This window comes from Carlito syrichta, unplaced genomic scaffold (assembly GCF_000164805.1).
Source record: "Carlito syrichta isolate Samal-C Ts95f unplaced genomic scaffold, Tarsius_syrichta-2.0.1 Scaffold315168, whole genome shotgun sequence".
Lineage (NCBI taxonomy): Eukaryota > Metazoa > Chordata > Mammalia > Primates > Tarsiidae > Carlito > Carlito syrichta.
In genome coordinates this window covers 233,520-259,522 of record NW_007259264.1, presented here as the reverse complement: position 1 = coordinate 259,522, position 26,003 = coordinate 233,520, and the positions used below count along the sequence as shown (strand labels likewise).

At 46.6% G+C, this 26,003-nt stretch overlaps 1 protein-coding gene across 3 annotated transcripts in view; it reads left to right on the top strand.

The window, feature by feature from the left end:
• UBE3B (ubiquitin protein ligase E3B) overlaps positions 1 to 26,003 on the top strand; it is a 55,900-nt gene that overhangs the window by 19,776 nt on the left and 10,121 nt on the right. For all 3 annotated transcript variants that reach the window (XM_008072429.2, XM_021706128.1, XM_008072430.2), the window contains 14 exons: positions 429 to 534; positions 842 to 962; positions 2,009 to 2,186; positions 3,981 to 4,144; positions 5,860 to 6,027; positions 10,173 to 10,344; positions 12,644 to 12,762; positions 13,400 to 13,514; positions 14,258 to 14,357; positions 18,790 to 18,909; positions 22,639 to 22,815; positions 22,945 to 23,055; positions 25,390 to 25,527; positions 25,876 to 25,941. In XM_008072429.2, coding sequence (XP_008070620.1) covers positions 429 to 534; positions 842 to 962; positions 2,009 to 2,186; positions 3,981 to 4,144; positions 5,860 to 6,027; positions 10,173 to 10,344; positions 12,644 to 12,762; positions 13,400 to 13,514; positions 14,258 to 14,357; positions 18,790 to 18,909; positions 22,639 to 22,815; positions 22,945 to 23,055; positions 25,390 to 25,527; positions 25,876 to 25,941 — 1,855 coding nt within the window. The remainder of the gene's footprint in view (positions 1 to 428; positions 535 to 841; positions 963 to 2,008; positions 2,187 to 3,980; positions 4,145 to 5,859; positions 6,028 to 10,172; positions 10,345 to 12,643; positions 12,763 to 13,399; positions 13,515 to 14,257; positions 14,358 to 18,789; positions 18,910 to 22,638; positions 22,816 to 22,944; positions 23,056 to 25,389; positions 25,528 to 25,875; positions 25,942 to 26,003) is intronic.

Genomic DNA, 26,003 nt, shown 5'->3' with positions numbered 1-26,003 from the left:
AGCCGGAATTACAGGCATGCGCTACCACGCCCAGCTGATTTTTTGATTTATTGTAGAGATGAGGTCTCGCTGCCTAGGCGTGTCTCGAACCCGTGGGCTCAGGCAATCCATTCACCTCAGCCTCCCAAAGGCGCAGGATTACAGGCTGAGCCACCAAGCCCGGCCTATCCTGCTTCTTTTTAAAGTTTATTATAGCATAAGCATTTTCAATTAAACTGATTTTTCAAAGTTGCCCAGTGTTGCCTCTTATGACTGTGCCATTGTTTCCTTAACCATTCCCCTAGTGTATGTCCCATTTTCAGCCTCTAGTTTTCCTAGAAGTCCTGTGAAGCATGATATCTAGGGATTTGCGCACATCAGTTGGGTTGTTCATTCATTCCGGGTGCACATGAAGACCTGTCTAAGTAAGCTGATCTGTCTGTGTCTAGCCCTGTGATTGCTGCACAATTTTCAGACAATCTGATTCGACCATTCCTCATCCACATCATGTCTGTGCCTGCTCTTGTGACTCATCTCAGCACAGTGACCCCTGAGGTAAGCGGGCTCTATAGGTTCCCCCCCCCACTGAAAACTATTCGTTTTTGCTTTTCTTATAAATTAGAAAGTAAAATGATCTCGTTCTAATTCCCACCTGTCCCACTGATTTTTTTTCTTCTAAATCGGTAGACACACTTGTGTTAGTAGCCCAAAGAAGCAGGTTCTCGTCTTTGTTCCTTTTCTTCTTGGTGACTGGTAGCACATTCCACATAACTAGGGGGTGATCTGCAGATGATCAAGTTTATGCTCTAGCGGGAAATTCTTCCCATCAGTCTCCAACTTAATGGTCTGCAATTGTTTGCAGCGCCTTGCTGTTTTAGAATCTCATGACATGCTTCGTAAGTTCATCATATTTTTAAGAGATGAAGATCGATGCCGTGATATATGTGAAAGTTTAGAAGGATGCCACACTCTTTGTCTAATGGGTGAGTATCTGGAGTTTGGAGTTTGATTGTGTCCTGGCCATCAGGGAAAGCCTGAGTGTTTTGCTTTTCACCCTTCTAGAGATGAGTTGTTTTTAGTAGCAGTTGGAAGTGCTTACAATAAAAAAAAATATGTAGATAGACAGTTAAGATAGACACATAAATTAAAAGTTACATGGAATATATATCAGCGGGCCCAGCTTGTTAAGTGACTAGAAATTAACATTAGATTTTAGGAAAATGAAACTGTGGTATTTGCCTGGATAATTCTCATCTCAAGGGAGAAGGGAGAGAGTAGATAGGTGGGGCTTAGATCAAGGTAGTGCCTGCTTCACCTGTTCTGTAGTGTTTTTGTTGTAGATGAAGGAAGGATTTATGTATAGAAGCATTTGAAAACAGCAGAGGCACATAATTCTCATTGCCTAATAGGAAGAAATTCATTTTAGGTAGAAAAAGGTTTTGGGGCCAAATTTAGAAGGAGGTTATTGTAAGAGTCTTTACACAAGAGATATTAAATAATATCAGTGAATATTGAGTGGTAGGCCCTAGCTACACCTCCCGGTGGAAAGCCCGTAATGAGCTAAGTGGGCTGCCCGGCCCAGTCCTGCACTTTCCAGGACATTCAGATGTTCTTCAAAAGGTCATTTCTCATGTTGACTTTTGAGTTTTAAATACTAAAGTAGTATTAAAATACAATACTAACTAAATATCACGTACCTCTGTATGCCTGCCATTTTATTTTACTTCATATCATCCTCATGTGAAGAGCAGAGATCCTTAGTCCAGTTTTATAGATGAAGAAACAAATTTCGGAGGTGTGTTAAGGGCTGCTATGCAGCTTATCTGTGGCAGAGCCGGGATTTGAAGTCAGGTCAGCCTGTTTCTTACCCTTGCACCACACGACAGCCTCCGGCACTGTCGTCCTCACATGGAATTTCTTCTGCACAAATGATGCAGCTACCTGAGCCCCAGGTGGGAAGGAGGGCTGGGAAGTGCCGAAGCATGTTGTCTGTGCCCATGCCCGTCACACTTGGCCTTCTGTCTTGCAGGCAACCTTCTACACTTGGGGTCTCTCAACCCCAGGGTGTTAGAGGAGGAGACGGATGGGTTTGTGAGTTTGCTCACCCAGATGCTGTGCTACTGTCAGAAGTACGTGTCCCAGAAGAAATCCAACCTAACCCACTGGCACCCTGTCCTTGGCTGGTTCTCACAGTCTGTGGATTACGGGTGAGTCCCAGACACAAATCACTCTCTTTCCTGCCTTTCTCCTCACCACCTCCTTCTCCTTTCTTTCTTCCAGCTTCTGTTTTGTTTCTTATTACAAAAGCAATATGTATTCAGTGTGTAAGATATAGATAAGACCAAAAATCATTCCATAATCCTACTACCCAAAGATAATCTGAGTGAACATCTTTTCGGTGTTCTTCTGTCTAGAAATATTGATGGCTTTTTTCAAAATTGAAATTGTATTATTTTGTATTTTGTTTTCTTTAAAATATGAACCTTACCTATTGACATTTTTTTCCTTCTTCATTATCACTTTTATTGACACTAGGGTGCCGTATTTTGGAGATGCTAAAACAAGTCAGATAGTTCAAAGGGAATAGAAATCACCCCAGATCTTTTTGAAGCGGTGGGATATAAATTATAAAAATTTTAGGCCTGGTATAGTAGCTCACACCTGTAATCTCACACTTTGAGGCTGAGTCAAGAGGTTTTCTTGAAGCCAGGAGTTTAAGACTGGTCTGGGCAGCATAGCTAGACCTCGTCTCCATAAAAAAAAGAGAGAATGAATTGCTGAGCATGATGGTGTGCACCTGTGATCCCAGTTGCTTGGGAGACTGAGGTGAGATCGCTTGAGCCCAGGAAGTTGAGGCTGCATGATCGCACCACTGCACTCTAGCCTGGGTGACAGAGTGAGAGCCTGTCTGTTAAAAAAGAAAAAACTAATAACTCAAAAATATTAGGAGTACTATACTAGAAGAAGAGAGATCAAGTAAGGCAGCGTCACAAATTTGAAACGTGCACCCTAGACGGAGATGAAGTGGTCTCTGGAGCTGAAGCAGCTGTGGTGCCCAGCTGTTTTCTTGTTCAGATATCTGCCTGAGGCATGGAGTGCCTAGCAGGTGCCCTTGCAGCAGAAAACTGGAGGCCAGGGAAGGAAATCCCTGGATTGACTCCCTTCTCCTTTGTACTTGAATGACATCCTTGGGTCCTATCCAGTTGAAAGGACTCATTGCCAGAAGATGACCTGCGCCTGTATGCCACCTCAGCTTGAGGAGGATAGAGTGTAGGTGTTGGGAGTCAGGAGGGATGTTCTGGGTGGCAGGGTGGAGCAGAATAGCACTGCAGTAGACAGCCCGTCCCTGGCTTCACTGCCTTGTCTTTGAGGGACTTTGTACAACTCACTTCTCTTGCTTTCCTAATCTGAAATCTGGGGGTGATTTTCATGTTGCTCTGATAGCATCATCTTGAAAGATTGAGTGAGCGAATGCAGGTAAAGGGCCTACCATAGGTCTGGTCCATGCCCAGTGGGTGGTGACTTACCAGTATGGTGACCATTGTGGTAGCCAGTACAGGGTCTTGAGCAGGGAGGTGGAAGTGGACTCCAGGAATGTGAGGCATGCAGGGGTTAGCATAGAGTGGGAAAAATGGAACCTCTGTAGGCAAGGAAGCACTGAGGAGGCTGTGGAATTGTCTAGATGTGGGGCCACCCCTGCAGGCCACTGTGGGAGGAAGGCAGCATCGCAGGAATGAGTTGGCCTTGGTCAACTGGGTGCTCGAGGAAGTCTCTGAGCCTGGGGACCTAGGAAAGCAGTATCCCTGCTGGCAGACAGGATACAGCTGATGTCCCTCAGGGATAGTTTTTTGGTTCCATTTTTTGTTTTTCTGTCTTCTTTGCCATGTTGAGTGGTAGGCCCTAACTACACCTCCCGGTGGAAAGCCCGTAATGAGCTAAGTGGGCTGCCCGGCCCGCATCAGGTAGGACTGACATGCCTGCTCTCCTCTGTTCTCTCTTAGCCTTAATGAGTCAATGCACTTGATCACCAAACAGCTGCAGTTCCTGTGGGGGGTTCCTCTGATCCGGATCTTCTTCAGTGACATCCTGAGCAAGAAGCTGCTAGAGAACCAGGAGCCAGCCCGCGCGCAGTCTGCATCTCCACAGAATGTCCTTCCAATGAAGAGTGAGTGGCCAGAGCAGGCCTGAGCCTCACTCCACGTGGCTGAAGAACAGCCCCCGACTCTGTCTGTGGGCTGCTCTGACTTCTTCCACAAAGGTTTTGAGGCTACTTAAATCAAGTCCTCTTTTAGCAAAACTGTGACAAAATCCACAGGAATTGAAAACTTACAAAAATATGTCTATAGCTAGCAGTGAGCATGGGCCCAGCCAATGTAACTTCAGCAGGATATGAATGGGAAGGTTTAAAATATAAGTAGAATAGCATGCAAAACTGGGTATCAGAACTTAAGATTGTCATGCGTTACTGCCCTCTAAAAGAGGCATCCCCAACCTCTCAGCCATGCATCAGTGCTGGGCCCACACAGCAGGAGGTGAATGGTGGACACACGAGCAAAGCTTCATCTGTATTTACAGCTACTCCCCATCACTCGCATTACCACCTGAGCTCTGTCTCCTGTCAGATCAGTGACAGCATTAGATTCTCATAGGAGCATGATCCCTATTGTGAGCCACACATGCCAGGGATCTAGGTTGCCCGCTCTTTATGAGAATCTAATGCCTGATGATCTGAGGTGGAGCTGAGGCATTAATGCTAGCATTGGGGAGCAGCTGCAAATACAGGTTAACATGAGCAGTGAGGTTTGATTGCATACCCCATACCGCCCCCCTCAAGCCATAGAAAAATTGTTTTCCCTGAAACTGGTTCCTTATGCCAAGAAGGTTGGGAACTGCTGCTGTAAGAGCACAGAAAACTGAGATTCAGTCAGGCCCCTGCCTTTGCTCCTTTTCCCCTAGTATAGTCCTTTGAGTTTTTACCTTGTGGGTTCTGAAATTAGGTGATCCAGTATAAGAATCTCATGTTAAGATTTGAATATGCTTGGCTTATTCAAAGAAATTTTCAGATATTCCGAAGAGGTCTAAAAACCTATTGTTAATGTCTTTCTAAGTTATCCCAAAGAAGTTCTTGGAGCCGGATGTGGCTACTCATGATTGTAGTCCCAGCTACTTAGGAGGCTGAGGCAAGAGGATCCCTTGAGGTCAGGAGTTCAAGACTAGCCTGAACAATATAGTGAGACGCTGCCTAAAAAAATTTTTTTGTAATTAGCCTGGTGTGGCTCATACCTATAGTCCCATACTCTAGGGGCTGAAGCAGGCAGATCACTTGAGCTTGGGAGTTCAAGGCTGCAGTGAGCTATGATCGCACCACTGCATTCCAGATTGGGTGACAGACTGAGCCTCCATCTCTAAAAACAGAAATAAAATTCAATTTCAAGAAGGAAAGACCAGGCTCGGTGGCTCAGCCTGTAATCCCAGTGCTTTGGGAGGCCGAGGTGAGTGCATTACCTGAGCCTGTGGGTTCGAGACCCGCCTGGGCAACTTGGTGAGACCTCATCTCTACAATAAATCAAAAACTAACCGGGCGTGGTAGCGCATGCCTGTAGTTCCAGCTACTTGGAAGGCTGAGGCGGAAGGATCTCCAGAGCCTAACAAGTCGAGGCTGCAGTGGCTAGTAGTGGCCACTGCACTCCAGTCTGGGTGACAGAGTGAGACTCCAACTCAAAAAAAAAAAAATCAAAACAGAAATGTCTTGAATCATAGCAGCACCTCACTGTCTGGCTGTGGCTGTAATTTGGCACTGCTGAAATCTTCTTCTCCCCCAGGGTAGAAGCTGGCAGATGGTTGACCTTCTGCTTGCCTTTCTTCTTTTCTCCTTGCCAGGTCTCCTAAAGCGTGCATTTCAAAAGTCTGCATCAGTCCGGAATATTCTTAGGCCTGTTGGGGGTAAACGTGTTGATTCTGTGGAAGTCCAGAAGGTTTGCAACATCTGTGTCCTCTACCAGACATCACTGACAACTCTAACTCAGATCCGGCTACAGATCCTCACAGGTTTGCAGTCCCAAGGCATCTTCTTCCATTTTTCAAATGTGGCAGACAATTTGGAGCATCTGTGGGCCTTACTGGGAGAAATGACACCAGGTTTTTGGCCCAAGCACCTGTGCAATACCACTTTCTGATCTGGGCAAGACCAGCGGGGGCAGGGCTTGTTGGGACTCTCTTGTGTTGTGGCTGTGTGAATGCAGGTTGCCTACTGGGCATGCAGAGCTGTCCAGCAGGCCTGTGCGGACACTGGGCACATACGCAGGGGGTAGAAGCTTTCCAGGGCCTAGAGCAGCTTTCCTAAAGATAAGCAGAGAGAGGAGAGAAGGGGCAAGCTGCACCCGGGCACCCAGAACCTGAGGGTTTGAGGAGCATGTTGGGTAAGAAGATTTTGATCAGCCTGTGCCCTGCCTTTTAAATGAGCCCACATTGAAACTCATTTTCCCAAGTGAGAGAATCCAAAAATAAGAATTTTGGTCAACTTGAAAATACACACCTTAACGATGAAGAGAAACTAGTCTAAAGTGTATGTATGATATTCAGTCCATTCAACTATATGTATCTTGAATCAGATGATAGAAAATAAAATATTTGTTAAAATCCTGCTATTTTTCTACTCTCACAGTTTACCAAGTGTCTTTGTTTGTGCTCCTCCTGTACATCTGACAGCACTGGAGCCACTGTTGGTTCCTCTGACACAGCTCTGCCAGGCACAGCATCTTCATTGCTGTTTGCGTTGCTTGGGCTACAGCCCTTCTTGAGCTGTGCTATAAGTGTTTTTGTCTACACTATGGGTCTCATTCATTAAATGCAAAGACAGTTGCTTTTCTTCTTTTGTCCTATAGGAGTATATTTGTGATCACAGTGTAACTACCTCCTCTATTTCTTTTTGTAACCTGTTTTCAAATTGTGAGATTTCTGCAATCTTTAGTGTGTATAATGTAGCATGCACAGTTTAAAGGCTAGTTATGAGCTGAGCACCTGTATAACCACCAAGCAGGCCAGGAAAGTCTTGCTTTCTATTTTTTATTGTATTTTTTATTTTAGAGTCGCGGAGTATGTGTAAATTCGTTACATAAGTAAATTATGTGAAGGTGAGGTTTGGGCTTCTAGTGAGCCCTCTCTCCCCCAGAAGTGGACATGGCACCTGATGGTTGTTGTGTCCCTCCTTCCTCCCCCATTCGTAGTGCCCAGCTTCAGTTGTTCCTGTGCTTAGGCCCACATGCCCGATGTTTAGTGCCCACTTATGAGAGAGAACATGCAATACTCAATTTTTTGTTTCTATGATAGTTCACTTAGAATGATGATCTCCAGCTGAATCTGTAGTGCTGCAAAAGACATGGTTTTATATTTTAAGACTGTGTAGTATTTTCTCGTATATATGTACCACATTTTCTTTATCTGGTCCACTTTCGATGGGCCTCTGGATTGGTTCCATGTTTTTGCTGTTATGGATAGTGCTATAATGAACATGCATGTACAGGTGTCTTTTTGGTAGAGCCATTTGTGTTCCTCTGGGTATATTCCCAGGAGTGGGATTACTGGGTCAAATGGTAGCTCAATTTTTAGTTCTTTGAGAAACCACCACATTGCTTTCTACAGAGGTTGAACTAGCTTACATTCCCACCAACGGTAGAGAAGTGTTCCCTTTTCTCTGCAGTCTTCCCAACACCTATTGTTTTTGACTCCTTAATGTTAGTCATCTTGACCCATGTGAGGTGGTATCTTGTTGCAATTTTGCTTTGTATTTCCCTGATTTGTGAAGCTAAGCATTTTTTCCCGTGTATTAGCTGCTGTATGTCTTCCTTTGAGAAGTGTCTGTTCATGTCTGTTGCCCACTTTTTAAGGGGTTATTTGTTTTATTCCTGTCAATTCGTTTGAGGTCCTTATAGGTCCTAGATGTTAGATCTTTGTTGGATGCATAGTTATAAATATTTTTTTCCCATTCTGTGGATTGTCTCTTTACTCTCTTCATAAAGTCTTGGTAATGAATTCATTGCCTAGTCTTGTTTTTCAAAGACTTTTTTATAACCACATCATCCTTCCCTTGAAAGAATGAGGTCACACCTTTAGGAATGATCACTGCATTGAGGTTACATTTCTTTGCCTCCTTTAGATTCCTTTCTATTCACCCTCTAAGCGTTCTTAAGTACCACTGATTGAGTTCCCCTCACCTCCACCTCTACGCAACATATCTTCCCCAAACAGTTCTTTGTTCAAAATTCAGTAACCTAGAGAGTACCCTCAATGAGAGGTGGTATAGGGGCTCAACTATCAGGAGACTCTGCTTAAGCACACCTTACCATATAGTCAGTGACACATGGAATTTCAGATCCAGACTTCTAAATAGTAACTGCTTTATTCGACTTAAAATATACCCGTGATGCAGCCTGTGTGTCTGAGGCCGTGAAGCCTCAGGAAGCAGATTTGGAATGTTCTTTGTTTCACCATTTGCTTCCCCAGAGTTCTGTTTTTGTGTAATATTCAGGGTATCTCTGTTATGGCCATTCATAGCTTTCCCGTTTTTAACACAGGTAGAATAATGGAAGTGGGCAAGAGGACAGCTTGGCTTGATGTGGAGAGCCTGCAAGATGATTGAAGGCAGGGTTAATCAGTGACGCGCGTGGCGAGGTCTAGCCCACTGCTCGTTGTTGCAAATAAACTTCTATTGGAATACAGCCAAATCCATTCATTTGTGTACTTTTCATAGCAGTTTTGTGCCACAGTAGCAGCAGCTAGTAGTTGTGGCAGTGTTACCTTAGACTAAATTTGGCCTGGGGGTGCTTCTGTACTTTATGATACCTGTGGGAGGAGCTGCAGCCTAACTCAGTATGTAAACTCACTGAAAGCCTAACTTAGGAACACTCTGTATTTTTGTAACAAATAGCTGAGTCTCAGCCAATCACAGCAGCTGAGCTTCAGTTAGTCACAGGTGGTCTTCTGATCAGACCAGGCTTAAAAAAGGCACTTTCTGAACTGTATCCAATTGAACTGTCTCTGGACCTCACTTTTGTTTTTGCCCATAAATGGTGCCTGTCCAGAATGCAGACTGAAGCTCTCAACCTCTTCTGGTCTGAGGGCTGCCCAATTGTTTTTTGTGAAAAAACAATTGTGAATTGTTTTTTCTCAATTAAATTCTGTACCTTATTTTAACAGCAGAGACCTTCTAAATCCACAGTGCCTAAACCTATTTACTTTTTGGCTCTTTCCAGAAAACATTTGCTGATCCCTGATTTAAAACATAAATACTAAGTCAGACAAACCTGGCAGCATTTTGACACTTAAGGGCTGTGTGATTTGGTGCCAATTATTTAATCTCTCTGTGTAGCGGGAAAAATAGAGAGGCGTGACATCGAGACTGTTATAGAAAGTGGCAACTTTATTACTCAGGTGGGCTCCCGGTCGAGATCCCCAGATGGGGAGAAACAGGGTCTTATACCTTCGTTTAGGTAAGGGAGGGGGTCCTGTTGAGCGATTACACATCTTCTTTGGAATTTACAATGTTGAGTTCAGAAAAATCAGATTTTTCAAAGAACAAAAGATCTGAGCAGGGGCTATAACTGATAAGGAGAGCAGTTGTGAATTAGGTACTCTTTCTTTTGCATTTCCATGAGAGCTGGTCAGTCTCTGACCATTTGGCTTTTTTCAAACAAAACTGGCCTGGCGGGTCTTTAAAGCTTGCTGCTTGACTTTCAAATGGAAATACCTTTAACTGTTACCAGCCCCTTTTTCTGACACAGGGTTAGTGGGAGACAATCTGTCATCCCAAGTGATTGCCATGGGGCCAACTGCTGACTCCAAAACAGTGTTTCATGTGTTTCTATGTTCATTCACTCAATCATACAAGAAATGTATTTGAGCATTTGCCACATTCTGCCACATCTGTACTTCACTTCCCTCTCTTATTAAATGGAGACAACACTGGGCTTCACAAGGCAGAAAGGAGATAAAGCATGCAATACTCAGAATGGTATCTGGCACATAGTGAACACCCATTAAATGTTAGCTGTTATTATCATCGTTATTCATGGTAATCATGCTTTCTTAATCCCACCTTCTTCTTGCGCACATTAAGTGTTTGCTAACAGGTTTACGGGTTTTGTTTTCCTGCTGGAGCCCTGACTTGAAGCTTGGGTTTCTCTTTCCTTTTCCAGGTCTCACTTACCTTGATGACCTGCTACCCAAGCTGTGGGCATTTATCTGTGAGCTGGGGCCCCATGGAGGGTTAAAGCTCTTCTTGGAATGCCTGAACAATGACACTGAGGAGCCCAAGCAACTCTTGGCCATGCTGATGCTGTTCTGTGACTGTTCCCGGCACCTCATCACGTAGGTTGACAACTATGGGACTGAATTCCTTTCCTAGAATTCAGAGGGACCAAATATACAATGTCAGTAAGAAAATCATTGTGGATATGATTACTACATGTATACATTTGGATCTGTGTGGCAGGGGCATTATAAGAATTAGACAAGGAGTGCTTAGCACAGTCCCTGGCACATAGGAAGGGCTGAATACTTGTTGACTGTTATTATTACTGAAAGAAGTTTGGCACCAGTAACGACTCCACGCCCAGTCTGAACCAAGAGATTTATTAAAGGGGCAGTTACACGAAGGGACTGTAACCGAGGAAGGGCAAGAGAGAGAGAGAGACCGAGAGAGAAAGAGAGAGTAAGAGAGTGGCGGGGACAGAGAGAGAAAACAAGAGAGAAAGAGAGAGAGCTATGCAGGGAGAAGGATATATTTATGAACCTTGTAGGGGCTGGCCAGTGCCGGGCTAGAGTCTTATTGGAGGAGACTATGAGGTAGCATTTCTATAGGGAGAGGTTGTTTGAGCACAGGTTTAAGTTTCGTGCAGGCGGGAAAAGCTACTTAGGATCTTTGTTGTCTTTGGGAGGCAGCGCCATCTTGGGGACGCCCTTCTGACTGTTCTCTGCACCTTTCAATACCAAGCTGTTTCTGAGCAAGTTGCTTAACCTTTGAGTCTCAGTTTTCTTACTAGAATAGAAATAGTCTTACCTACCTAATAGGCAGTATATGAGAAAAGGAATGTCAAGTACTCAGTACAATGTCTAGCACAAAGTGGGAAATAACTGCTATTCCCATTCAGTTTCTTTGTGTTTTAAGCACATGTGCCTACTTGTGTGTTTGGCATTCTTTCAATTCCACCTTTTCCCAAAAGGTTGGTGAAGAATTATGAAACAGAATGGACCTCAAGCAGTTATGTTCAGGCTAGAAGACATTAGCAGGAGAGAATCGGGGCATTAGGTGGAAGACTGGGTGAGCATAGTTGAGGAGGGGGCTCCGTGAGCAGCTGGAGACGAGAGCAGGACTCTAGCTGTGGTGAAGACACTCTGGGTGAAGGGATTCCAGGAGGGAATCATGTTCTAGTGTAAGGAGCACTTTTAGGAATTTTCAAATAGAGCTGTTTCATAAATGACTCATTTATTTATCTATTCTTTCAAACATGTATTTGTTCACTCACAAATATTTATCAAGTACTTACTGTCAGCAGTATCTGTCCTAGATGTGGAATAAGATTCCACAGCTTTCCTTAGTAAACACAGACTCTCAGCCAAGATTCCTTGATATTCAGGAATGAATAAGGCATAAATTAAGAAAGTGTCACAGTTGAGGCTGGGCACAGTGACTTGTGCCTGTATTCCCAGCACTTTTGGAGGCCGAGGCAGAAGAAATGTCTGAGCACAGGAGTTTAAGACCAACCTGGGCAACCTAGTGAGATCTTATCTCTACAAAAAAATTTTTAAATATTAGCTCGGCATGGTGGCACACACCTGTAGTCCCAGCTACTCAGGAGGCTGAGGTGGAAGGATTATCTGAGCCCCGAAGGTCAAGGCTATGGCGAGCTGTGATCATGTCACTGCACTCCAGACTGGGCAACGAAGATCCCGACTTAAAAAAAAAATAATGTTAGAGTTGGGTTTTTATGAGTAAGGAAAATATAGAGTAGTGCTTATTATTTTCTTAGTTGTATTTTTTTTTTTTTTACCTTTTGCTACAGATGCTTTCAAATTCATAGAAAGTAGAAAAAATGATATAATGAGCCTTCGTGTGCCCATCTCCAGCTGTTAGAGTTCCCACCTCATAGCCAGTTTTGCTTTAAACCCCCACCTGCTCTCTTCCCCCAGGTTATTTTAAAACAAATTTTAAACATCATATAAGTTTAGCTGTAAATTTTACAATAAGTATCTCTAAAAGAGAAAACTTATTTCTTTTTCTTTTTCTTTTTTTTTTGAGTTGGAGTCTCACTCTGTCTCCCAGACTGGAGTGCAGCGGCATGCTCATGGCCACCGCAGCTTCAACTTGCTGGGCTTAGGCAATCCTTCCACCTCAGTCTTCCAAGTAGCCGGAACTACAGGTGTGTGCTACCACGCCTGGCTAATTTTTGATTTATTGTAGAGACGAGGTCTCACCAAGTTCCCCGGGTAGGTCTCGAACTTGTGGGGTTAGGCGATCCTTGGCCTCCCAAAGTGCTGGGATTACAGGCTGAGCCACCGAGCCCGGCCAAAAGCTTATTTCTTAACCTTGTTCTTTTTGTCTATTAAACAGTAACGATCTCATTTTTCTTCCTTTTCTCAATTCTAAATAATTTTCTGCCTGATTTAGGATCCTTGATGACATTGAAGTTTATGAGGAGCAAATTTCTTTCAAACTGGAAGAACTTGTGACCATCTCCTCTTTTCTGAATTCCTTCGTGTTTAAGATGATCTGGGATGGAATTATAGGTAAGGTAAAGGTGTCCACTGCCGTTTGATTGATGTTACACCCAGAAAGGCCAGAGAGTTTATAGCATCCCCAATTCCTAGCTTTATGGTCTATCAAAGTTAATAGAAGATGCACATTTATTTACAGAATTGGAAGTCTTATTTCATCACCCTTTGTGTGTGACCTCTTAAGATAGTAGTGTGGATAGAGACAGTCTCACTCTCCCAGATGTCCTTCAGGATTTGCATGTATGTGTCAAGGATTATTAATGACGATTAATTTTGTCCTGAATCTCCTTTGATTCTTCTTATTGACTTCCATGAAGATAAAACGTGTGCCAGTTCACATTCCAAATGAGAGCCCACCTCCTGAGGTGTTTCCAGTTGTTCAGTCCAAAGCTTCTTAGATTAAAAAGGCCCTCTGGATGACACACTAGTGAGAAGCAGCCTGAGTGATTGTGTCTAAGAAGTATTCAGGCCCTGCAGACACTTGGCATGTACCTGGGGTGCCTTTTAATTCCTTTATTTCCACATGCAATTCAGAATAAGGGCTATCAAAGACTCAATGGTGACCACAGAGGACACGAGCTGTCCTCCCCTCCTCTCTGGTTCTGACTCCTCTTTTATGAGTGTGGCTCTCCTGTTTGTTACCCCACAGAGAATGCCAAGGGCGAGACCTTGGAGCTGTTCCAGTCCGTCCACGGGTGGCTGATGGTGCTCTATGAGCGGGATTGCCGGCGGTGCTTTGCTCCAGAGGACCACTGGCTGCGAAAGTGAGCACCAGGAGTGGGGGCTTCACCGGAGCCAGAGTCTGCCCTGTCTCACTGCCTGCTGCAGAGCTGCCAAGTGCTCAGTGCTCACATTCGAGGGCGGAGAGGGTTTTTCCCCCTTCTTCATTTTGTCCATTCGTCTGTGTAAAGAGAGCTGCAACTTCTGTGAAGTACCTGTCAGGATGCTTCTGATGTGGCCTGGCAGTTGTTTCTGTTAAGAGATGCTTACACCGAATATGATTAAAGTTAATTAATGGCGACAAAGCCAGATTATATTTAGCAGACGTTTCTTAACCAGACTGGGAAGAGGTCTTTCAGCTGAGCTGAGCAACAAGTTATGATAGTTGCATGGCAGTTTTTATCAGCAGAGTTGCCAGGTTTTTTGGAGGATGGGGTGGGGGATCCTCCTACAGCTAAACATAAGAGCATGTCAACATTTTTATCCATGGCATGCCAGTTCTTGTGCAACCATGGCACTAGAGCAGGGACTGGCAGACGGTGTCTGTAAAGGGCCTTATGGTTTTAGGCTTTTGGGCCAGACAGTCTCCATTTAGCTACTCAACCCTGTCTTTGTGTCACGAAAGCAGCCATAGATGATACATATATGAATGCATGTGGTTGTGTTCCAGCCATGCTTTATGGAAACAGGCAGCAGGCTGGGCTTGGCCCATGTTCCGTAGTTTACTAGCTCCACACTGGAGAATTTTTTCGTTTAATTATCCCAAACCCATGTCTTTCTTCTTAAGGGATCTCAAACCTAGTGTGCTCTTCCAAGAACTCGACAAGGACAGAAAGCGAGCACAGCTGATCCTGCAGTACATCCCTCATGTCATCCCTCACAAAAACGTGAGTTGTCCTCAGAGCTGGGCCCCTGGAGTTTCTTTCTGTTCCACCACATGGTTCCTGACTTTCCATCTTTGTTCCAGCAATTGGAAATGACTAAATGGGGGTCATTCATTCAGCAGTGGAAATAGTGATTTCTCTTACTCTGTGGCATGTGCTATGCTAAGAGCTGGAAACATAGAGCTGGAGAAGACACGGTGAACTGACAATTCTGGGGGAGTGGGACAGGTGCTGTCGGGGCCCAGCCATGGGGACCTGACCTGGCTGTAGTTGGGGTGGAGGGCAGAAGAGGACTCTGCAGACAGAAGTGACAGTGTATGAAGGCCCAAGTGAGGATGGAGTGCTGCTGGAGAGAAGGTGGACAATGGAGGCGAGAAATGAAGCTGAGGAGGAGCTGAGGAGATACTAGAGCAAGAAGGGCCTTATAACTAGGAAGGGCCTTCTGCTAACCAGGAGCTGGGATTTTATCCAAAGCCACTGGAGGGTTTTAAGTTTAGGAGGTGCCTGGTTAGAACTGTACCGAGTTAGGAAGATCATTCTGACTACAACGTGGAGGACTGGCTGGAGGCAGAGGGCATTAAAGCAAGATGGCCTGGCCTAAGGTTGGGATGCAGGAGGCAAAAGATGATCAAGCCTAGAGATCTTTAAGGAGGGCCTAGAGAGTGGAAGGGTCTGACGGGAAGGAAAGGAGCCATTCAGATGGGGCTCAGGTTTCTGGCTTGAATGTGGTGGGCACTCGTGAGGGCCATTCCCAGAGCTGGAGGCAAAGGCAAGAGCAGGCCTGGACACTGGTGAGGAGCTCAGCTCTGAGCAGGTAGGATGTGAGGAGTCTGAGCCTTCTGGAAGCCATTGGACACGTGGCCTGGAGCTCAGGGGAGAGGACTAGGCTTGAGACAGACTACGTGAAGACAGCACCCAGGTGTCCTGACTGCCTATGTGGATGTGGGTATGGTAGTTAGGGAACCAGACAGAGTGAGACATCCGGGGAGCGAGGCCCAGAATCCTGCAGGACCCAGTACCCAAAGGACCAGTACTAGGAGAGAAGGAGGAGTCGAGTGTGGTGTCACACACCCAGGGGAAGCAAGAGACGGGAACGGTCACATGCTGTGGCAGGAATATCCAGGAAATGAGAGACAGCATTGCTCACATCCTGGTAAGTAGTGGGCACTCCAGAAGTGCCCATCAGATGCCAAGACAATGCTGTGCTCATCCTAGAAGAAGCTCTTGAGAGTCTAGGTTGTGCTCTTTCACTTTTTTCCTACTCTATTTTCTTTGTTTTACAAAATAAACATTTTTAGAAGAGTATAAATCACATTTTTGTAAATTAAATCTCACTTTTCAGAGATACTCAATTCTCACTGCTCTCTGATCCTGTTTCGACCTTGACTTTAATACCTATGGTTGCTATTCTTTCCCCTCAAGCAGTGATGTGCAAACAATGTGGCTGTTTAAATTCTTACTGCACTTGACAGACTCTCAGAAATGAAGGCCATTACGGTGATTACGTAGTCAAATGTGCCCTCAGAGGGAGGCCCTACTGCACATTCCTGACCTTGCTTCTGATAGGAGATGTACAGCTTTGCAAAACAGGCTGTGCTACAGCTTCACTCTTCCACGGTGGAACATCCTTCCTCTTCATTAGCCGCTCTGCTTCTCTGTAACTTCTGCACTTTGTTCCTTGAGCAACCCCTGAACTGACACCTCTACTCTACAGAGCAGTACCTCTTCTGAGTTCTGCATACACCTCCTGTGGGCCTTCAGAGTCTTCTGTTTTCCAAGTGTCACATCCTTAGCTTCTTCAAACAGTCCTCGTTTGAAGTAGGCTCCAGCCCCAGTTTCTGGGCCTTGTCTGGTTTGGTGCTGTCTGGTTTAAAACGTGCCACCTCATCCTAGACCTCTGTCTGTGAATTCAGCCTTTGACTATAGTATTCTCATAACACATAGTCTGGAACCTTCACTCCATATGTCTGCAGTGCCTGGGGTTGCCACAGGGTGTTTTAAGTCTTTGAGGAGAACACAGTGGAAACACTATGAGGACTACTAGTTCAAAGTAGTTCAATGCAGTTGAACTACATTCTTTTCAATGATGTTATATTTGCAAAGCTAGGTTTTAAGAATGAGATAAAGGCATTTATATTTCAGCATTTGTGCATTTGTTAAATATAGTCATTATGTTCTTAGGACATAAATACCCATTGTAAGGCCCCAACTACCTAGGAAATTGAACTGCTAGGGATTTCTTTGGGCCTAGGAGTGCCATGAAAAAAAAAAATGACCGAGACACTAGGGGTGCTGTGAAGAAAAGAGTTTGGAAACCACTGAGATTAATTGGAATGACCTGTGCATCCAAGCTGTATGCTAATGCCCACCATTTTTTTTCTTTTGGGAATTTTACTTAAGATTGCCATAAAGGCTGTTTGTCCTTGGCACATAAAACTCCTCCTGGTGAAATAGGGCCTTTCTCGTCTCCTGACCCCTCCTTTCCCAGGGGTTGCACCAGCAGATCCTGGAGGAGTACCTCGGGCTCAGTGTGTTCAGGGCGGCAAGGGCTGTCTTGTTGTCTCCTCCAGCTCTGGCTCCATGCCCCCGAGCAGTGCACATGCTGTCCTCTGCCACTGAAATACTCCTGTTGGAGAACACAGGACGGTAATAGGATCTGCCATCAATGCTGATCTGTCTTCCTTGTTCTTGACCTCACTGTAATGCCTTTCTTGTTTTCCTCAACATTTTTAAAACCACAGCTCTGTATAGCTCATTCACAAAGCACTTTATTCTCTGCACTTTCTCACATTGCTTTTACCCGCTTATGTGCAGGTAAATTCCTGACTGGGAATTAAGGCCTCTACCTCTTGTTTCAGCTTAAAGGCCTCAGTAGTGTGGGGTGGGCAGGGGCTGTGCCGTAGGGTGGTCTATATGTGGGCTCTGGCTTGATCCTCACCCCTCTGTCCCTAGCTTTGTGACTTTGAGTGAGTTAGGTTCCTTGTCTGTAAAACAGGGACAGTCGTCTTTACCTAGATGCCCACTTCGGTCACTGCCATCCCCAGTCCTTGGAACCTGGTTGTGGTTGCCTTGAACCTTCTTCCACGTCCCATGGAAATCCAGGGCTGTGTCTCTGTCTTGTAGTTCTGCTTCTGTCTTCCACTCTCCCCACCCCATGCTGGATTGACCCAGACATGAATCTTATCTTCTGCCTCATGTTCCAGAAAATGGCATCCGTCACTCTAGATGATCATGCCGAAAATCTGGGGTCACAGGAAGTAGTTGTGTCACACACCACACGGCCCCACACACCTTAAGTACCTGTTTCCAGAGTCCTGCAGTTCCCTGCTATAGGAGGGAGAGGCGGAAGCACCCTTAATTCACATCACTGGCTCCCTCACTGGGTCTTCAGCCCACTGTCTCCCTACTGCATGGCCCTGGAGCCCCCAGAGCTTTTGATACTCTTCAGAGCATTTCAGGCCCGTTTCTAGACTTGTAGACCAGACATATTGAATTGCTTCATTGATGGTAATTTCTCCACTGAATACCATGTCCCCTTCTTCTTAGGAGGCTATTAGTAAATTACTTTCTCTGTTACAGACATATTTACTTCATAGAGTTAATGTAATGATTAAATGAAAAGAAACTATCCTCTTCCCCCGTATTTAGTTCACACTATTACTATTGTTCTTGCATCTATTGTTCTTATTGTTATTAGTGCTATTACTGTTCTTATTTGTATTTAATATAGCTTTTGGCTTTAGGGGAGATATCCATTTTTAGAAAAAATGACTATGATTAGAGTTCATTCAGTTGCCTTTATTTGAATGCTAGTAGGGTTGTGACTCTCATACACAGGTAGGACAGAGAGTCATGCTTTTCTAAAGAGACCCATCAGAGTCTTTAGAATAAGAAGAGGGTTCTTTTCAAGCAATAATTGAGAAATATTGCTGGTAGGACTGTGACAGGCTTGAAGGCACAGAGGAGGCAGATGTAAAGGTCAGAGACCTTTATACTGTAGGCTCATTTTTAAAATTTCTGACAATAGAAAAAAAATACCTTTGAATTGTTTGGTTTTTAAATGCATAGTATTGATTTCCTTTAGAGCAGACCCAACTGTGTAGAGAAGCCTGTGTAGCTTGTTCTGCCACCAGGTTTTTACAGTGGCTTATTGACTGAATAAGGAGAATGATTTTCTCCTGGACTGTTCCTAGCTGGACTCTAGTGCAGCCAGACCATGCCTTCTGGAGCATTTCTCCTTGGCATGTACTCAGCTGTGTGTCTAATGCCAAGTGTTCTGGGAAGTGTTTACTGCTCTCACAAGATACTTCTAGCTGGTGGCACATGTCAAGGCATCCCATCTCATGTGACTTAAATTTCAGTAATTTTGTAGAGTGTTTTTATGGAATTGCTTGGTCACTTACCCTGTTTCTGGCCCCACCTTGGCTCATTTCAGAGAGTCCTGCTGTTTCGAACCATGGTTTCCAAGGAGAAGGAGAAGCTGGGGCTTGTGGAAACCAGCTCCGCCTCCCCACATGTCACTCACATCACCATCCGCCGATCCCGGATGCTGGAGGTGAGCATGAGCCCATGGAATCCCACCACGAAGTACACTCTGTGAACCGCAGGCTTTGTAGTGAGTGATCTAGTGCCTGTGAACTGTTCTTGTCTCTTCTCTATCTCGTAACTCTGAAATCCAGGCTCTGACAGCAGAAAAGGGATCATTTGTCCTACTGACTGTTCTCAGTAGCTGCTTGGTTAAGTACGTCCTTAGTGCTAGAGCCCCACAGTGTCTTCCTTTGCCCCATGAGGGCCCTTAGAGCATCAAACCCTTCATGCTTCTTTGAAAGGATAGGAGCTGCCAGCTGCATTGACATTCTTGTATGTGTGCAAGCTTCATTTGTCCCAGCAGACACTTTGCCCAGATTCCCAACTGAATATGTGAAGGCGGAATGGAGGTGTTGCATTTACTATGCCATACAGAGAAACACATTTATCACAGAGTCAAGTGGCAACAGAAACTTAGGAGATACAAGTGAAGTGGCCTATCTTAGGCAAGCCCATTGTCCAGAGTTACTACCCTCTGGCAACTTCATATAAATTGGAGATAGGGACTCTATCCTCATATGTCAGGAAATAGTCATAGTATATTGACTACAAGACCCTGACTACAGTCTGCTGGAACGTGGTTGTCATGGTTGTACCTACCTACAGTGTCTGTGCTGTTCATGCCACAGCCTTACCCAGGGTTGTGTAGTGCACAGCCTGCCCTTATGTGCTGGTCCTGCCAGCAGTGGAATTAGTGACTGAACCACAGTCCTCAATCCCAGGAGAGGCTTGGCTTGATTTGCCATGTGTGCCCTTTAGACCTTTTATCATACTCCAGCCACTGTTCCTCCTGAGTGTGTTCTGCAGTGTGGAACAGTCATGGGACTCCACAGCAGCACGCAGCCAGAGAGCCACATCCACTAGCAACTGGCGTAGGGCGGCAGCTCTTCCTCCTCTGCGTCTTCATTTTCTTCCTTAGTGCATCGCTTCTTACTGGGGAACTTGTACAAGTTCCTTTGGCCACTGATGGTTGAAAAAGGCAACATGTGTTAGCAGATGCTTTTGGTTTTCTTAAAGGTAGGCAGAAGGAATGCAAACACCCCAGGGCCCTTGGGCCACATGAAAGAGCAAAGCTGACAGTGGGTCTTGTTGCAGGAACGCTGTTTGCATGCTCAACAGATAGAAATAGCCTCGCCTTCCATGACTTCTCCTGTTTCCCTTGAAACAGCCTCCTTGGTCTATGTGCCTCTTCTTAAGAAAACAGCCATGTGAGTGAGGTAACAAATGGTAACTGACACCAGCCTCAGGACCGGGGAATGTGGAGATGGGTGGGTACATGAAGAGCACATACCTCCCCAGAGGAGCATCCTTCATTCAGCTCTCTGGACTCGCCATGTAGAGATGTGGGCTCCACAGCACTCCGAATTCTTAAGGCCAAGATTCAGGGTTTTGTGTGAAATCCTCAGACCTTGTGTGTTGTGAACTAACTAAATTTTGTAAAGTGCAGTAGGTCAGATGACACCCTTCATTCCACTGAATTCAACCTGTGGGCCACCATCTTGCAACCTCTGCTTTTGAATCAAAGAAAAAGCCCAGCTGCGTTGTAGAAATTTCCTTCTAACGTTTTCCTCATCAGACCTGGATGCACCTCCCCTGTCTCTAGCCCTTGTACCTCCACCTGTCATACCCACTGGAACAGCTTGCAGTGGTATCGACTGTGGTATCTCCTGGGAGTGGCAGAAGCCCTGAACTTCAGTGTCACTATTTACGGGAAATTCACTTGACGTCCAGCTACTCTGGGCCTCCTCTGTAAAATACTTCCCTTGGGGATTGTCAAAGGACAGCTCTGTCTTAGGCTTTAGGGAAAGTCCGTTTTCCTCTTGATTTTCCATCAGAGAGGGGGAGAGGGCCTTTTATTGTTACCCCGGTTCTTGGAACCTGAGCGCCCAGTTGCTCTTGCTTGATTTGGACACAAGGGGGCATCAAAAAGCTGCCATCAGACCCATGGGATCCTGGACTTGTATTCTGTTTCCTTCTCATGGCTTGTGTGGAAGGCTGTGCTTCTGTACTAGGTTTCTGGATGTTAAAGTCCTGCAGGAAGGTCTCCCCCAGAGGGTAGATCGGGACCAAAACTACCGTTTCAGAACTGGAAGAACTCTCAAACGTACTCTCATCTAGCCCTTTCCCCTCACCCTGTCAGAGGCAGAACAGAGGCTGGAGAAGTTGGATTCTCAGTCAAGGTCACTTGGATATCAGGGACAGGCCTGGGAGCCAGGCCTGCCTTTCCCAGGCTAGTGTTCTCTGTCTGCATGTTGAAATGCTGAAGAGGAGGAATGCTGGGCTCCCATTCATCTTCCCAGGAGGTGTTCGCACCACCCTCGCCACCACCCAGCTTGCAGGGGCAGGAGACAGATGAGAAGAGGCAGTGGCACGTTCCCCTTTGTAAAAAAGAGGCTTGTGTGGAGCTGGTCAAACAAGACTGAGGATTGAATCCAGCAGATATTCCTTGAGCCAGGAAACATGCTAAGTGCTTTCACATCTGCCATTCCACTGAGAGGCCCTTGGGACAGGCCTTCGGGTCACTGTGAGCATGGCAGGAAGGCAGCAAACTTCCCCAAAATAAGGCTTGCCATACTGGTAGTTGGCTCATTTGCTTGGTGACAAGGTGAGCAGACTGGCAGCCAAGTGGATGCTATGGAGACGGTCTGTCTGATGTCAGCAAGGCATGTGGCAGCATTGCACTTGTAGCTGAAAGGGAGAAATGTGGTATGGCCTCCATAGATGGTGCGGTTGATTGTGACTTACTGTGTGACATCATCTAATGGCATTGGTTTCACCAATGTCCTAATAACTGTTTACATTAGGGACCTCTCATGTTGGGCTAGAGGACTCTTCCCAGGCCCTGCCCTGTAAAGTCCCTGCTCTGAAATAAAAACCTCAGCACCCCAAACACTCAGAATGCATCAGATGGCAAAATCAGAGGCCAGGAAGACCTGGGCAGTTAGAATCAAGAGACAAGATGATTTTATAGAAGAATGCTGGAGTTGGTTCTGGTGGCCGTGCATGTTGAGTTCTGAATAGGGAGGATAAGATGACCCCGAGCCAAAGGTCCAACATCCCTCCTGCACCCAGTCTCTGCTTCCCACCTGGTCCCTGACATCCATGTGCCCTGCTGCTGGTAGAAAGCTCTTTCTAAGAAAGCCAGTCAGGTTGCACCCTGCCTATACCCTTCTGTGGCTCTGTTGCCCTTAGGATATAGCCAGAATTCCTCAGCATGACTCACACGGTTCTTCATGATCTGGGAAAGACTGGAGAAGATGAGGGGTGAGGAGTACTTTTTATGTTATGGTGTTTTATAAGTTTGATTTTTTTTTAAACCACAAGCTAAAAGATATTCTTAGCATTGAGAGAGAGAGAGAGATCCACCTTGTCCTGGTTTTTTCCATCCTTTGTCTGACAGCCAAGAGCTCATCATGACTCATTTTGCCTAATTTCCTCATCGTGTGGCTCTGTGACCCCTCGAGATCAGACTCTCTTTGCCCAGGAGTAGCACCACCACATCCCCAGTGGATCCCCCTTTTGATAGGCTCTTGTTCAGAAGCAGGTGAGAACTGCTCTTCCCGAGGGCCGTGTCCTGACTCCCACGTTTAGCAGTTACACTGTGCAGGCTTTGTGTGGGGAGCAGAGCCTGAGGGGGGAGCCCTGAATTATGCGGGAGGCCTTGGGTTGCTGATGGCTGTAATTCTGCTCCCGACAGGATGGCTACGAGCAGCTCCGGCAGCTCTCCCAGCATGCAATGAAGGGTGTAATCCGGGTGAAGTTTGTCAATGACCTTGGGATGGATGAGGCCGGGATTGATCAAGACGGTGTCTTCAAGGAGTTCTTGGAAGAGATCATCAAGAGGGTGTTTGACCCAGCCCTCAACCTGTTTAAGGTATGTAAAGGGAGCAAGAGCAGGATTGACAGCAGCCAAATTCAAGGTGATAAACAGAAGTGAAGAGCCAGGCTTGCTCATTAATGGGCACTTAACCTCTCGGCCTCTCTCCATCTCTCTGCCTTGCAGACAACCAGCGGAGATGAGAGGCTGTACCCCTCGCCCACATCCTACATCCACGAGAACTACCTGCAGCTCTTTGAGTTTGTGGGGAAGATGCTGGGGAAGGCTGTGTATGAGGTAGGCACCTTAAGGAGCAGAGACATGGAAGATGAAATGTCAGCGGCGCCAGGGGCTGCTTCTATATGTTTGTGTCACTGGGCCCATCTGTGTAAACAGTCATTAGGACATGATTGAGGAAATAGGCAGGAATAAAGATTTGTTAAATACCAGTGCTGGCACTTTGCACACATCTTTTCATTTAATCCTCTTGACCGTCCTGTGACATGGCTGCTGCTTTCCTGATTATTTAAAAATGAGGGAACTGAGGCCCCAAGAAGTCACTGTCCAAATGCTCATTGCTTGTTAAGTGAGAGAGGCAGAATTAGAACCCAGGCTGGCCCTTGTGCTAAGCCAGCTATCTGCCTCCCTGTGGTATGCAGAGCCAGGTCGCCACATGGAGTCCAGTCCCAGTTGTGGGAGGGCAGCATTTTAAAGTCCTGTGTTATATGGGGGCTTCACGGCTGGGGATGTGTGGATGTTGGCCTACAGACTGGAACGAGAAGATAGGACAGGGCCCATGGCAGCTGGACAAGACAGCTCCTCCCGGCCGACCATGTGACCGCATACATTTAAGTTGCTTTCCTATTTTCTCAGTAGTAAGTGGAGACAAAAGCTGTGTTTCTGGATGGCTGTTGATGAGGTGACAAGTGTGAGCACTTCCTACAGTGCCTGGTACCTGTCACCCCAGGTCGGTTGAAGCTGTCACCTTCACTGTTACTGAGAGGAGGGGAATCTGAGCTTCTACTCTGTGGCCTCATGGGGTCAGGGTGGTGTGGACCCCTACAGACTCAGGAGAGGCCCACACACCTGCTTCCTGTCCACTGAGTGCTGGGGCGGGACCCCCTCACGTGGTCTTGAGAGGCCCACCCCCCAGGAAGGAGGTAAAGCTTCAACCCAGGCCCGTTGGCAGCCTGTGGCCTACACAGTGGACTCCAGAGCTGTGAGGCCTTCCCGGGGCCCAGCCCCAGAGGAAGTGAGCTGCCTGGGCAGTGCTCCTCTCACCAAGGAGCCCTCGAGAGCCAGGTGCTGTCCAAACGGAAGTGCCAGCAGCGGGCAGCAGCTGAGAGGGAGGCCTTGGACACTTCCACACTTGAAACAGCTCTCCCTAAGTGCAGAAACAGCTTCTGCACTTAGGCCTCTGTCCAAGGCATGATGAGGTCAGATGTCCCATCTGAATCCCTGCCTGCGCACCACTCAGTCCTCCTCTGCCTAGTAAAAGGGCTATAGGCTCATTCTGTGCCTTTCTCCTTATCTGCAAAATAAAGACAATTTCTTAAGAAGATTCATATTTTTAAAAATTACAAATCCCATTAAGACCTACCCAGGCATACATGTTTTTTCTTTACACATGCAATTGTAGTAAGACCTAGGAGACTCTGAGCATCTAGAAAGCCTGACTTCCTGGCTCTTCTGATGTCCTTCCCAACTCTGGGCCTTGCCTCTGCCTTCTGCCTCTCCCTTACCTCTGGCAGTAATCGTACTGATGAGAGGAATTAGGGCCCGCTGGCCCTGTGAGTGGTGTGCATTAGCCACCTAACCCTTGTGGTCCTTTGGGACAGGCATCATTGGGTCTGCGTGACTCCCTTCTCATCTTGCAATCCACATTCCTCTCCCCACCCTCTGGTAATGACCTGGCACAGTCTGTCGGCATTTCCTTGGCATTGTTCCACAGTTACCCAGCTGGGTCCCTGCCTCCTGACTTCCTCCAGTCCATTTCCCACATGAAGTGCAGATCTGTCACTTCCCTGCTTACAGCCCTCAGCATCGAGTCAGACTGCAGCAAGATCAGACTGAGCAGGTCCTGCTTTGTCCCTGGCTTCGTCACACCCACCCTCCTTCCCAGTGCTGTGGCCACCCAGATCTGTGTTCCATCCTTGGAACAGCCTGTGGGCCTCGTACCAGGGTCTCGTGCTGCCTTTGGCCTGGCTTAGATAGTTCTTCCTCTCGGAAGCTTCCTGGTATGCCTCCGAGCGAGAGTCTATCCTCTGTGCTTCTTTGGCACCTGTCACCGCAGCTGCACTGAGGGCCGAGGCAGGGTCAGTACTGCATTTGTTCGGTCCCCATACTGAGATGTGGTGCTGTGCCCATTGAGGTGAGAAGGCTGATGATCCCAGGCCTGGCAGTGGCTGAGCTGAGATCTGATCCCTGATCTCAGTGTAGCTCCTAAGCCTGTGCCCTTAGCCCCTGCTCTGTAGCTTCCCAGGGCACTTAACAATCTTTGGTATGTAATGGAGATACTGCTCTCCAGATTGAAAACTGGGGGCCACATCTGCAGCCTGAACCACCTGACCTAGTTACTGAGTCAGAACCTCATGTGGCCCAGTTGAAAGCTGCTCTTTCCTTCTCCTGCAGGGAATTGTGGTGGACGTGCCCTTCGCGTTCTTCTTCCTGAGCCAGCTGCTCGGGCACCACCACAGCGTCTTCTACAGCTCTGTGGATGAGCTTCCTTCCCTGGACTCCGAGTTCTACAAAAACCTCACTTCTATTAAGGTGAGTGCAGAATGGCGAGCTCAGTCGAGCTCTGGTGAGAAATCCTAGCTACAGAAGCCCTGCAGGTCCAACTTTGCCTGCCATCGCTGCCTGGATTGAGAGCTCCTGACCTGTCCCTTCCAGCCATCTCCATAGCCACTGCATGCCCCACATCCCTGTGGGCACGCCCCCCCTGGCTGGTCCTGACAGCCTCCTTCCTCAGGAGCATAGGCGACCTCTCCTTTGCTGCAAACCATTCCGCAGCCATGGTGGCTAACACCGCCTGGGAGCACCTGGAGGATGGGGAGAGTTCAGCTCCCCAAGGCTGATGCTCCCGGTCCCCAACATTCCCCTTCTCTGTTTCCTTAGCGCTATGATGGAGACATCGCTGACCTGGGCCTGACTCTGTCTTACGATGAGGACGTCATGGGGCAGGTAGGTCAGCCTCTCAGGCCAAGCTCTCCTTGTCTTCCCTCTGCAGCTTCCTGACATCTACC